The 14649-nt window shown below is 39.7% G+C and overlaps 1 protein-coding gene across 4 annotated transcripts in view; it reads right to left on the minus strand.

Moving 5' to 3' along the window:
* MYLK (myosin light chain kinase) overlaps positions 1-14649 on the minus strand; it is a 200060-nt gene that overhangs the window by 103841 nt on the left and 81570 nt on the right. For 3 of the 4 annotated variants that reach the window (XM_064661433.1, XM_064661436.1, XM_064661437.1), the window contains 6 exons: positions 13058-13223; positions 10340-10505; positions 7511-7547; positions 6077-6651; positions 4484-4687; positions 3248-3382 (listed from right to left, as the gene is read on the minus strand). In XM_064661433.1, coding sequence (XP_064517503.1) covers positions 3248-3382; positions 4484-4687; positions 6077-6651; positions 7511-7547; positions 10340-10505; positions 13058-13223 — 1283 coding nt within the window. The remainder of the gene's footprint in view (positions 1-3247; positions 3383-4483; positions 4688-6076; positions 6652-7510; positions 7548-10339; positions 10506-13057; positions 13224-14649) is intronic. The other variant, XM_064661434.1, reaches the window with a different exon arrangement.

Consider the following 14649-nt stretch of genomic DNA (forward strand, 5'->3'; position numbering starts at 1 on the left):
TTCTGAGATGTAATTACAGACAATGCAGAGCACACACCATATACTTTTTGTCTCGGCTGACCTTAAAGAGAGGTCACTCTGCATAATGCTTGGAAAATGTTTGAACTCGTATGTAGTCACAGCTGGTAAAAATTATTGGTATCTAAAGTAGTACTTCTACTTGTACAAGAAGTTATTGCAAGGTTTTTAGTTCTCTGGTGGTTTGGATTCCTTGGAGATTGCAGGAAGGCAGACTGGACACCATGAAGGCTGTTCAGTATCAAGGGATGGCCAGCCTGGAAGGGAGACTGTTCTGCTTTCTTATTTCCTTTTTTTTTTCTCCTATTTGTTTCTCAAAGCAGCCTTCTGTTTGTGTTTCTTCTGATATGATAACTTGGCCTTTACATTCATTTCACCGAGGTATACATCCTTTCCTCACAATTCTGCTTAAAAATTAATTCTGGCCTGTGATCGCTGTTATGCTTGGGAGATAATTTGCATTTGATATTTTCTAGTGAACTTTACCATCCTGTCCCTTAAGATTTTTTTATTTCTGTGGAGTTCTGCAAAAGTGCTGTGTTTTGAACAGCAGTGTGGTTGCTCTCAGCAGACTGCTTTTTCCTCTGTCGCAGCCAATAGTGAATTGTGAATATAAAAAGCTTTATATTCCAAATATGGACCACAGATGCTAACACATCTTTTTTAAAAACAAAATTTGTCTGCCTGCCTCAAATTATATACTGTGAATATACTGTTTTCTTCATATGGTCAGTTGACGAAAGACTCCACCAAAAAGCCACTGTTATGTCTGCTTGGAATAATATTTCAGGACCAGACATACAACTTACTCCTTTATTTGATCATGGATATAAATATGAGAAATTTGTAGTATACAGCTAGCTGGTAGACAGGAAGGAAATGTTTGCATTCAAATGGATATCAAAATAGCCAATTTGATCCTTAAGTAAAATAGTGATCCTAGGAGTGTACATGGAATTATCAACATTAAACAACTGTTTATAATCCATTCAAGTTTGTATCAAAATAGTATATAAACAGTTATTTCTCACAATCAGTTGCAAGACAGAAAAGCATTAAACTATAGTGATATGTTTTAGGAGTCTGGAATGAAAGTTGTGTGCTTGTGTCTTTAGAATAATATATGATGTCCCTGATTTTCATTATTATGATAGTTTCTGTTACTGAGACTCATGACTGCCTTTTGATTTAAGAGCAGAGTTAATACACTGACTTTTTACAGAACCCTGATGGTTTGAAATCCAACTAACTACAACAAAAATCCACCTGTATTTTCCTCCTCATAGCATTGATCCACCTGCAGTCAGAAGCTCGGATGCAATATAAACATGGTCGTACCTGAACAGGGGCAGACTTATATGAGATCAGTGAGAAGAAAGGTCAGCGTAGAACAAACATCCTGAAAAAAGGCAGGGGGGCACAGTGCATCACAGAAACACGTTGCTTATTTATCTCTAAGCTGTATTTTTCAGGAGACAACAGTCTTCTAGTTAGCACAGCAGAACATGGTTACATAAATGGAGGCTGTTTCTGTGCCTGATAAACTGTAAGTCATTTGAAAATCAACCCAAAGTCAGTCACCTGAGACAGGAGGATGATCTCTGTGTGAAGATAACTGAGCATAAGTAGATCATTCAATGACTAAGGGAACACTTTATGACCAAGGATACTCTTTTATAAAGATGAAATGACTGACCCTGAGCTGCAAGACAATTCTTGCAGAGCCCAGCAATGATTCTACTCACATCTGCAAAGGAGGAACTTCAGAGTAGCCTTCAGACAGAGAAACAAATTTTGTCCAATGGGAGAGTGTCAGAACCTTTACTCACATGTTTTATGTTGTAAATAAAGCATTGGCCTTTCTATTCTAGACACGGGGTTATTGGGAAGGTGAACAGACCATGCTGTGGGAACATACCAATCTCAAGGTCATGGTTCATTTGCCCTGCCACCTTTTTCAGTTATCCCGCTTACTCTGAATGACTAAAGAAAAACAGAGATCATGTGCAAATAATTAATTTTAAAATAATCCTGGAAGAAACATCTTTATGGCAAAGAATGCTATTCTTTGTTAATAATCACACACACACAGATAGATAGCCTGAGAGAGTCTGCAAAAAAATCAATTGCACTTCAGGAGTAAAAGAGGTAATCAAGGGTTAAGCTGCATAAATTTGTCTAGTGTTTAATAGACATGGCTTTAAATGGAAAGAGCCCTTAGCCAAAGCATGTAGTGCCTGGATTTCTGAAATCATTTGAAATCTAACCAAAATGCTGATTTTTGGGCCTAGCTCTGGTATTAAGAGAAAGTTAAGGAAACTTGACTCCTCAGTTACGTAATGAGGGCAGGGTAGGAGATTATACAGTCTGATAAAAGTAAAACATATTTTGCTTTTCAATTTCTTTTTTTATTCAGCTTTAGGCAAACATTAGAATCTCAAGGAACATATTTCTAGCAGAGGAGTAACCAGAAGAGCCATGGTTTCAAGATCTTGGGAACATAGCTGCTAATACTATAACCTGCCCAGCGGATGGAAGGCTGGAATCAGGCATTGGTTTCCTTCCTACTGTAGAGAGGGATATACTGCATTTATTTTGTTTAGAACTTATTATCCCTGCAGGATCACAATGCCAACCTGTTATGCTCAGAGGAGAAGCTCGTGCCAAAAGTGTGGGGGCAGCACAGGATTCAGCACAGGGCAGCAGCACCACAGATTTGTCACACATGGTGAGGGGCTGTTTGACACAGCCCAGGACACTCACCGGGCACAGCCTGGTCACCAGCACAGCACAGACGTGTCACAGCCGGTGAGGGACCGTGTGACACAGCCCAGGTAACTCACCTGGGCACAGCCTGGTCACCAGCACAGCACAGACGTGTCACAGCCTGCGAGGAACAGTGTGACACAGCCCAGGTAAAACCCACCTGGGCACAGCCTGGTCACCAGCACAGCACAGACGTGTCACAGCCGGTGAGGGACCGTGTGACACAGCCCAGGTAAAACCCACCTGGGCACGGCCGGGTCCTGGTCCCCAGCGCTCCCTGCTGGGCACACCGCGGAACTGCGGCAACGCAGAACCTTCCCCAACCACTCTTGGTGCGCGTGATGTGAGCGTAAGTAAATTTTCTTCAGGTGCCCCGGGGGGTTGTATTGGGGTGATTTAGAGCGCTTTGTGCAGTATTCAGAGTCTACGGGTGTCAGGTGTTGCAGAGCAGGGGATTCCTTACCATTGAGAAGCCACGTGATGTGAGGCACAGGGACCCCTCCCACGCAGCACTGCAGCACGAAGTCTTGTCCTTCACTCACAGTGCAGCCTTTCAAGACACTGGAAAAGCATGGAGCAACCTCTTCAACTTTAGGCCCTTTAAAACCAAAATGAAAACAGTTCCTTTAATCAGCTTTAGCACTTAGCGACTTTTTCTAGGTGTGCTTAGGTGACATGGCTGGGCTAACCACGGTGATATGTTTTAATGATTTTGAGCAGTGGACTGGTATAAAAAACGGGGTTTTTCTATTATCCACAAGGCAGGCATTGTCAGCCCTCAAGCTCTGTCTTAGGTGGTGGCTTTCTGTGCCAGAATCCACCATTTGCAGCCAATCACTCTAAGTGTATGCAGCATATTACCAGAGAGCTCAGCACAAGGAACAGGAAAGATAATTCCTCTCTCCTCTTGTCTGTCTTCTCCCAGTCCCTCTCCCAGATCTCCCCTGGCTGGCAGTGAGAAACAGGGAGACTTAAGGATGCAGTTTATAGGTCTCTCATGAGACAGAAAGAGAATATCTTGGGTATTCTAGTTTAACTTCAGGTACAGCAAAATGCTGCATAAACATGATCATGGATACAGGACAAAACCTAAAACCAGGTGTAAACATTAGAACTGAGGACAAGAATTGCTAGAGGCCAACAAATTTTTCAACCTAGTAAGAGTAGTAAGACAGTGCCTTCAAGCTGAAAATAATTTGTCACTGGGACGTGTGCTTGAATTTAGCAAAATGCAATTCTCATTCCTTCCCTTTTCTTCTTATTAGCTTTACTGCACTGGATTGTTATGTGCTTTGAAAACATTTCAAATTTTCAGTGTTCTATTTCAAATTTTCAGTGTTCTATAGAAATGCTAAGCAACTTCAAAAGAATTAAATGCAGAACAACAAAATCTTTGTCAACTTGAATTAAATACAAGCATCAATAGAAAACCCGAGTAAAGAATAGGCCTCCCTTGGTACAAAACAATCATTAAGATGGTTTTAGCTATACAAACAACAAAAAATGATAAGTCAGAAGGGAAACTGATGCAAAAACTGTCTTGCCAGCTGTCCCACACCACATTACTCACAGGGGTAGGAATCTGAATTAACCTGCATTGAGAAGTCAAATAAAAATCATGTGGTCACCACCCTCTGACAGTTTAAAAAAGCCCAGCCACAGTTTTCAAAGTGCAGATGGGCTCACGAGAGCTACTCACTCCTGACAGTTAACAACCAGCTGGTGGAAGTCTGGCCTTTGGCGTTGACAGCTGTACAGCTGTAAGATCCACTGTCCCTCAAACAGGCTTTCTTTAACCATAGGCAATGAATCCCATCTTCTTCATATATTTGAATATCTTCTCCAGCTTTAATAGGTCGACCTTCTTTGAACCACTGCACGTCTGGTTTTGGTTTCCCTGAAACTAGACAATCAGGCATTTGGATTTTTATGAACAGGTATTCTCCTAAGTGTAATTCCATGATTTACTTTACTGTAAATTAGGTACAACTCGCACATACATAATTACAGAAACCTTAATGGACAATACACAGAACTATTGTAAAAGAAGACAGTTTGATGTCCCTGCTTTAGGTGGTGCTGTACCAACAGGCAGGAGGGCCTGTGAAAGCAACTCTGATCACTGTTTGCAGAGAGGATTCACAGGAGAGTTTCTTGGATTACTCATTAAAGTCCATTAGGGATGTTCCACTGTAACTCCCTGCAGACACCTTGCCCTTGCAGATAATTATGAGTTTGTGCTTTGGGTTCAGTGCCAAATGAAAAGGCATTCACTGGCTTCAATAAAAACTGAGTAATCTTTCTCTACAATAGGGACTACATTTCCTGCCTAACAGGATCATGGATTAGTTAAAGCTTGCAAAATGTTTGAGATGCTCTGACAGAAAACAATTCATGTTTTTAGTACTAATGTACCTGAAAAATAACCTATTCAAAAGGTGCCATGATCTTTGGAATTTTTTTGCCCCTCCTTACTCTCTGAGCTTCTGATATAAATTATCTTCTGTACTCATGGGGCAAGAACTATCAGGAAATGAAATAAATTACCATGGTTGTGTGTGTGATTTTTTTTTTTTTTTGCCTCCAGAGACATAAAATCCAATTTTTCTCTCATTTGTGGGAACACTTTAAGTGCGAATACAATTTAGAAAAAAATAGCAGAAAAATGCTTTCAAATTATTTTCTACTAAAATTGGAATTGAAAAAAAAAAGATAAGTGTTCCAAATCTACTCCCCGTATTCAGCAAAACACAGCTCTTGTTACCGTTCTGAGAGGGTTAAAACCTGGTCAAATTTTGTGGAGCAAACTCTAAATCTCCCTTTTAATTCTGACTTTATGATTTCAGCTGTTTGGAAGCACTCAGGTCAGGTTGACCAAATATGAGATGTAAAATTAGATGCCACAAGGGAAATGCAGTGACTGATTGTATTTCCTTATCCAATAATTTTTTTGGCTCAAGGGCAATCTAACTAATTACTGTTCTGGAAAGTGTACCATCCATTTAGTCTCTTGCACTTTCACATAGGAGGGCCTAAAACTACCTCCTAGAAAGAGCAGCAATGGTTATATCTGGGGAAACCCCAGATGAGAGAGGAGATGGACACTGCAGTATGGGATGGTTTGAAAATTTCATTAAGACAAGTATTGTGGAAATAGCATTGGATTCTGCATCTATTTCCAACAGGCTTTAGGAGGAGAACTTGCTGAGAAAGAGGAATTGCTTCCCCATTTCCACACACAGAAGGGGAACCTGACTAAACCCAGGGCCTCTGATAACTTTCATCCCTTTACCTTTGCTCTTGAATTTAACCTCCTGGCCTTCTGATGCTTCCAGGCTCTGTGGATGGCTCTCAAACCGAGGGAGAATTCCCAGAGGCTCCCTCTTCTCCTCCGTTATAGCCTTCTGGGCTCCAGATCTGTTTTCTGCTTCTCTACTCCTTGGACTGGCTTGCCTTGTCAGAGGTGGAGTCTGTTGAGCTGACATCAGGAGCTGCACAGCCCTTTTCCTGTCTTCACCCTGTCTCGTGGAAGTGGCCTGGGGTTCTGCCTTTGGTTCTGGTTGCAGTTTGACAGCTTGAAGAGTGATGGTGCTTGAAGTTTTCTGCAACACTGGAGGTCCCTTTTTTCCTTCTTTATGTTCTTGAGGAGACACTGCATTGGCTTCTTGGTACTGTCCCTGCTTACTTTCTTTGGCTTCTCTGGTGAAGTAAAAGGACTCTTTCTTTGCTGACACCCTGTCTTTGGTTTCAACCATGAGTTCTGTGCTGCTGCATTTCAGCTCTTTAGCAATCCCATTGCTAGTTGACTGTTTGAATTCTGAATTTTCAACAGTTTTAACAGCACGTGTGGTTGGTTTTGATGGAATGCTAAAGAAAAATGAGAAGTTTACAGATATATGACACTGCGTAAAGACTAATTATTATCAGCACTGATATAAATGTGCAAGCCCTTAGCAAGAAGGTGAAATGAATAGCCTTTACATTCTTTCACACAGATGAGCATGGATAAAAGAAGTGGAGTGAAAAGCTTCATAAAATGCAGTCAGGGCTCAGACACTGTGTCAGCTGAGGAATTTCTGGATACAGATCCACTGCTCAAGTTCTAACAGGTTTTGTGAGTCAGATACTAAACTTTCACACACTGCTTTAGATAGGGAGCAATTACACAAGACCCTGAATGACCATGATGTAACACTACTTCATGCTTTCATAAATTGAGGTCAAGTATAATTATAGCTCAAATATCACATAAAATAGTTCCCTCAAGGGAAATGAAAATATAAATTGTGCAGCAAATTTACTATTTCTAATTATGGTGTCTTATAATTCAAATGATTTTAAAAGAGGACTGATAGGAAACTTGACCAAAGCCTAGAGAAGGGAGAGGGGGTTTTGGCAAATTAAAAAAAAAAATTGGATGGACATAGCAATGTCAGCTATGGATTTATTAGGTGGAGTTTCTCAGAATTTTTGCTTTCCTGGACCAGACCAGAACTCTGTACTTCATAATTTTGCCACCAGTTCCACCAACTATTTCATAGGAGTCTACCAGGACAGCTGAATTTGGCAGTAAAAAAGAATCTCATTCCAAGTAAACATTTCCTAACTTCCAAATACAGACTGATCCAAAAATATTTATCACTTTTTGAGGAAACCTCATCCAATAAATGTCAAAATTAATGCACTGCAATTAAATATTCTGAGAAAGTACTGCATAAAAACATACCATGGTGGCTGAGCATATGTGTCAGTCTTATCTGGACCTCAAACAGAAAAGAAGAAACAGGTAACTTATACATATAATACTGTACATAATTCCATACATTTGAAAGATTTTAAGCAAAGTATATACTTAAGAACCTTCATTTTTAATCCAATGAAATCACAATTGACTGTCACCACACTGAACTTGGTATGGACTACAGCAAGCTGCTGAGTGGAAACACAAAGAGGTCTTGGTCCATACTGAGACATTTCTGGGTCATGTTCTCAAGTCCCTTGAGAACTGAAGGTTTTGTGAGCCTCAAAAGCTCTGTGTTGGGAGAGAGAAGTAAGGAAGAGATTCCAACTGGGAGGCAGCTCATCAAATCTTATGATAACTCCATAGAGATTGCAGAAGTGGAGAAAGACAAACCATCAATCAGTGCTACCCCTGAGCATGCTTTCAGTGAAATTGCACCTGTCCTCTGGCTAAAACACAAAACCAAACTAACAGTAGAAAAACCTCCCAAAACATGGGCCCACCTGTGAACATTCACCAACTCATTTGCTGTGTAGCAAGTATTATCATGTTTAACATGAATAACACAAAAGCTAATGCATCACATTTCTTCACTTTCCAACACCACCAGGAAATCTGGGAGCATGGCTGAGCTATATTGATTTGCCAAGGTGCCTCATCAGCTGCACTGATAAAACTGAGCACATATTTGCCCACAGTCAGTCTCTCAGTATGTAATCCTCCAGGCATTTTCCCAAACCTTGACAGTATTTGTTTCTCTTGGGGGCAGCATGAGTTAATAAATAGTTGTGAGGAGAGAAATACCATTCCAGGTCAAATACCAACCACATCTCTCCATTTCCCCCTAATCAACACTTCAGGATGAAACTTGTTTTCTCCTGGTCAGATCAAAGTTGCACCTACGCTGTTGTCTACAAACTACAGTAGAAAAACATGTAATAATTAATTTGCAAAATAATGAATTTTTCAAGTCATCAATAAGCACTCCATAAAATTGCTTTCAGAGTCTCTGCCTCAGGGAAAAGACACAATCATACGGTGGATGATACCCTGATCTACACTGTGTTTTGCAAGCAAAAATCCACATCTAAATGCTTGGACTTGCCATACCATTCAGAGTGACCAAAAGAATCTATTTACATGCAAACAAAAGTTGCAGTGGGAAAGGGAAATAACCCATTGACCTCACTTCAATAAACCTGTCAATAAACAGTAACAGAAATATAAAAAATAAAGCTGAAAACAGATTGGATAAATGTAGAAGAGGAAGCTGAATAACTACTGGTTGCAAACAAGACAATAACATGCAACCCTGTCAATTAAAAAACTATTTTCCTCCTCCCCCTCTACCTTCCTCTCTGTGAACTTGGAAAAAATGTAGCTATTGCAGCAAAAATATCTCTATGTGAGATTGCATGGATTTGAAAGAAAATGTAGTAATTCTGAGCTTCTTGACTGTCTGTTAGCATCTTGCAGCAATCCTGACGACCTGATTTAATTGATAATGAAAGAATTAGGTATTATATATTGTGGTTAGGTAAGTGGAATCATCCAATTAGTCAAGGACGTTGCAAAAGAGTGCCCTTTTTACTGACCTGTACTAATCCAAGAAAGAATGCCCACATTATTCAGAGATGTGGTCAGCATCTGAAGCAAACATACACCACAACTGACTTTGTGACCCCAGTTCCGCATCATCTCTCCAGGAAGATGTACCCATTACAGAACAGAAAGCTCACCACTTCAGGGGGAGCAATTAAGGATAGAGTTTCATGTTTAGAAAAAGACTCATTGAAAAAACCCAGCCTTTTCTATAAAACCTCCGTTGAATAGGCAAACTGTAGAAGCTTCCTCTACAATGCCTTCATCAGATTGGAACCTACAGGTAAAAAGTACAGCTTTAAGTTATATAAAGGTTCTGAGCATATATTGTGGTTCTGAGCATCCCAAATGTTAATCCCCTTGTTATTTATGCTATTGATACCTTACAGAGTGCCAGCATTGATGTGAACCTAAAAATCTTGCAACAAAAAATTACCCCACTGATCTTATGACTGCAGCTGAAGCCAGCAGCTGTTGATTGGATTATTTAACTGAGTCCAGTGACTGCTTACCCCCAGACTGAAGAAATTCTCCTTAGTGTGGTTGCTGGAGGCTGTATTTTGAGGCTATTGTAAAGGGCACCCTAAGAAGTATCAAACTGCAAAATGAACTGTATATGATAAAGCATATATAGAATAGAACGTCCTAAACTATTTATGCAAAGACACTTGTTTCCTTTACAAGCAGTGAAATAGGTGGGGTCGGGAGCTGAGAAGCCTAAATTTTAATCTAATTAAGCTGTTCTTTATGGTTTAGAGTTATGATTCTTTACTTTACTTCCCTAGTTCTACAAATATAGAACAATTTTTTTTTCCCAAAAGAGAGTTGGTATAAATGTGCATCTGGTGCTAGTATTCAAGAAGTACAAAATTAATTACTGATTACAATGACAAGTGAAAGGCTTCCATTTGCTGGAATGAAAATCTATATTCAAAACATATAAAAGTCCAAATCATAGTAAAAGTGAAAACTTGGCTTTAAAGAAAGTTGTTACAAAGCACTTCAATAGCCTTTTTTTCCACTGAACCAACGCAATGTTTACAGCTGCAGCACATTCCAGGCTACCACAGTATCATTTAAGGAAGAGAGAAAGAGGAAGACAGTGGGGAAAAAGTGAATGTTTCTTGTGGATATACTGAGAACACAACCAGAAATATTTTAAAGGAAGGTCTGTGGTTCACTTTTGTCTCTCCTGCAAACTCTTTGCTGTACCTTGCACGGTGAGCTCTGCAGACACAGATGCCTTCCCAGCGCTGTTCACCACTGTGCATGTGTAAATTCCCGAATCAGCAAGCTGAACATTTTGGATTTCCAGGAACTGGATGCCTGTTTTCTCATACATGTTGAAACGCTCATTTTGCTGCAACTGAGTATCACCCTGCAAATGTCACAAGACATCATGAGATAGCTATTGTTAAGAGAAGGGGAGCAAAAATTTGTTTGGTAAAACACCAGGTCAAAATGCCTTTCTCCTACTTTTTAGCCAGATTCCTTCTATGAATAATACTCATATGGTATAAACAAAAAACTGTGTCCAAAATTCTATAATTCATGTCTGCAGGAGACTGTTTTTTCCCTCTCTTTTGTCATCCACTCATCTCAGTTTAGTTTTGGCTTTTCATTATTTATTATACCCATATTCCTAGAAAAAATTCTTTTCACTGTATGTGGGATCAAACCAGTTTTGTCTTCATGCTTGTTCCAGGAAATCAAACATCTTTTAATAAAAAAATCAAATGCTTGTAAGTAAAAGCTTCCAAGTTGGAGAGTAGTTCTCTATCCCTCAATAGCTCTTTTAAACTGTATCACTTCAGAAAGTGCAAAAAGATTCTGCATAAGAGGACCTCATCCATGGCCAGGTGGAGGTGGCAGAAAGTTCTAGGTATACTAAGAGATGCATTGCTGCAACACAGCTCCTTTGCAGCCCCATACTAGAGTTATATCCAAAGATATGGCTTTGAGATAGGAATAAATGCATGTAGTTCTATGCTCTCTGTTATACAGAGCAGGTGATCAGAATGATAATTTTTCCCTTTACATTCTACAAAATAATTGACCACTCAATTTGCTCACTCATTTGTGAGCAAGTAAGTGGTTCTGCTTCAGCACCAGCCATTAAGGACAAGTGCCTTGCTATCAGGCACCACAGCTTCTCCCCTCCTAAGTTTAGGAGACAAAAGCAAACAAATCTACAATTTGTAGGGCTTTGGTCAGTAAATATTTGGGGAACATTACACTGTTTATAAACACTGTAATTCTTGAATTCTATCAACCTGCTGCTATCTGGGTGCTGTAGGTCCTAAAGGAATTAAAAACTAGTTCACATCAGGGGGGTTAGTGATGATACAGAAGCTTCTGTTCTTTGCAAGTTAACAAGTAAGAAAATTGGAAAGAAAACAATAAGCAGAGTAAGACATTTACACAAAGGCTTATTCATCAGTTCTGAAAAGTGTCATTTTAACTGTTGATAAAGCTTCCACGCTGTAAGGAAGGTGGTCATATGTTGTCCCTGCAGTAGCCATGTGGTCCAGCAGTCAGGTAATTTCATTTCCAAGAGTGTCTGAGGCAGAGCTGAAACACCCACCACTCAGCAGGACCCTGCAGCACTGTCCTGACATGACCAGTTGTAGGCCTGAAGTTGTTCACAGGTAGCCAAAGCACATGCATGAATACCAGTTAATCCATGCCTTATGAACAGGGATGCAAGGACAGGATTCATAATAACAACCTTCCAATAAAGCTCTGATAAAGAGCAACTACACATTTGCATTTTAAAGGTATATGGATTACAGAAAAAACTTCGTGGTGTTTAAAATAGATACTAAAATAATATTATGAAAGTGTGAAGAAAACCAATTTAACTAAAAGCAATGGATTGAGGTTAAGTTCAAAGGAGTGAACTGGGTGTCTGCAGGCCAGCAATGGTATCACTACTGAACCTCTAAACAACACAACTCTGGTATTTTACAGAAAAATATATGCAGACCTGCAAGTGTTAAAATATGTTTTTTAGGGACATCAATATGAACAGAACATATGGGGCTGCTAATAACAAGAACTTTACATACTTCTCCTTTGAATCAGAGAATGAATGCCAGATTATAGCATTAACGCATTATAGAAGCTGACAATCAATACCAAAATGTAAAATATAACCTCCAGCAAAAAATGTATGAAGAAGTACCAAAGTGTAGATCCAAACTGCTGGACTGGTAGTCCCTGCTTCCTGCTTACCACACAGCCCTGAATAAAGAGAACTGAATAACAAATGCTGTTTTGCATGGAGCTTCATGGCTGGAAAACCTGAACGAGCCTGGTGGGACTGGAAGCAGGCTGTTGTGGAGCAGCTGCAGTGCAGACTGTCCTGAGAGCCAGCAGGTCCCAGAGAACTAACGGCAGCTGGAAGGAGCAGCAGACTCCAGGTGGAGCTGCCAACTCAAGGAGATGTCAATGAGTTCTTCCACAGCAAGAGGCTGCTTGTTTTCAGATATGTGCCCTGGCATTCTTGTATTACAGACAAGGATAAGTCTAGAATAAAGCAGATGATGACTTGGAAGCATTTCCCTGTTCTATGAGCTATTTTCTGGTTTTTTTTGTTTTTTTTTTTTTTTAATGGCTTCTTCCCCTCCTCCTCCCCTCATCCACCAAAAATTTTAAGACACCAGGAGAAAATCTAGATCTTCTTTGGTGCTTTCAGATGATTTTTTTGGTACAAATATTTTCAACAATGAGACAGATAGAGGAGAATTTTATACTGAGAAAGAACACTATTATCTTTTGTGAGTTTATTCAGCATAAAAAATGAGGAAAAATACCTCTCTCATATGTAAATTCTCAACAGGAATATTTTGAGTGTCAAGTGCATTTCCTTCTTTCAACTCACAAAATTTCAAAAGAGAAAGAAAACACAAATTTTTGGGGAAATCATACCTTAAACCAAGTTACTTGAGGCTGAGGTCGTCCTGTTATTTTACACGAGAATTTGCCCGTTTGGCCTTCACGCACAACAACTCTATTGGGTTTTGTAGCAAACTTAGGTGGACTTTCTCCCCAGATGCTTGGCCTCTGCTCCACAGATGGAACAGCAAGTCTTCCCCTGGAAAGGCAATTTACATTCTGGTTTTACAGAAGAACTGGAAGCTGTTGTGGTTAGAGCACACATCAGGTAGCATTTTAGGCCTGCGGTCTGCCAACAAGGGTATATAATTGGTGGCAACCAAGACTGTAGTTACTCCATATTTTTTTTGGCCAATGGAAGAAATGGAAATGCTGGTAATTACTGCTCTTGACTCCTCATGCAACTAAATAATATTATGCTAGGTACTGTAATCTATCATACACATAACAGATCTTGGGGACATTTTCAGTTGCTTATAAGCAGAGCTGGGCAAACCAAATGATAGGAAACACTGTATGCATTTAGTTTTTCCCATTTTCTGTTTCTTAGTTGCCTTCCTAATAGATTATTTGTGCAGACTTGTTCACTGTTCACTGTTTTTTATCATGTAATTTGTTTTGCTATTGAGTGCAATGACATAGTAATTAATTTCTGATTTATGAATCAGCACCTTGTTTTTGCAACACTTCTGACATGTCCTGGTAAATATTTTTGGTTTGGGGAAGAATTTTGTTTGTAATCTCATTGCTGCAATGTTTGCAAAGCAAACATGAAGAAGGCACAAAACCAAAGTACACCCATCTCGGGTGAATGACTGTTAAGGGTAAATGCCCAGCTCTACTTACATGGCTGGCACAGCTGGGAAATGACAGGTGGAATGAAACTAGAGTGGCATCAGTGACTGCAGTCCAAAACCATAAACAATTACACAGCCATAAAACATCAAGCAATATTACAGGATGGAAAAATAAAAAAGATGCAACGTCAGGTCTGTTAATGTCAATGGGAACACACTCTTTGCTCTGAAGCCTTGGTACAGCAAAGACGCATTAGCAGATGGCAGATGGTGATTTCTTTTCTTTTTTTTTTTTCTTATGTTTAATTTCAAGCAAACTGAACCATTTTCAAGGCCTTTGTTTCCAGATGGCCCTTTGCCACATGCAAGTAAGATGTGTCAATACCTCACCATTCCTACCAGGTGTCAGATACTAACAGAGACCTCATCGCCTCAGTCCCAGGTGCTGCCAAGACATGACGGTTGCCATAAAGGCAGCTTGAGGTGTCTAAGTAAGAGATGATACCATAATGAAAGGGTTTACATGGACAACAGGACCAGACCAGCAAGAAGTATTGAGAGAGAAGGATGACAGTAATATGCTAAAATGAAAATTGCTTTATCATATAATTGAATATCTGATAGCTTTTAATGTCGTCTTCCTCATGGTACCACTAAAGGAGAGTATAAATGTGTATTAAAGAAGTCTTTTAGTGACCATCTTTAGGGGGTTTTAGGTTCCTACAGTTATATATCTGTGCACATATCCTAACTCATTAAAAGAAAATCACCTACTAGCTGGCCTGCAGCTTTCTGGCTGGTTCCTAAACATGCACAAATGGAAATGTA

Source organism: Pseudopipra pipra, chromosome 7, assembly GCF_036250125.1.
Source record: "Pseudopipra pipra isolate bDixPip1 chromosome 7, bDixPip1.hap1, whole genome shotgun sequence".
In the NCBI taxonomy this organism is placed as follows: domain Eukaryota; kingdom Metazoa; phylum Chordata; class Aves; order Passeriformes; family Pipridae; genus Pseudopipra; species Pseudopipra pipra.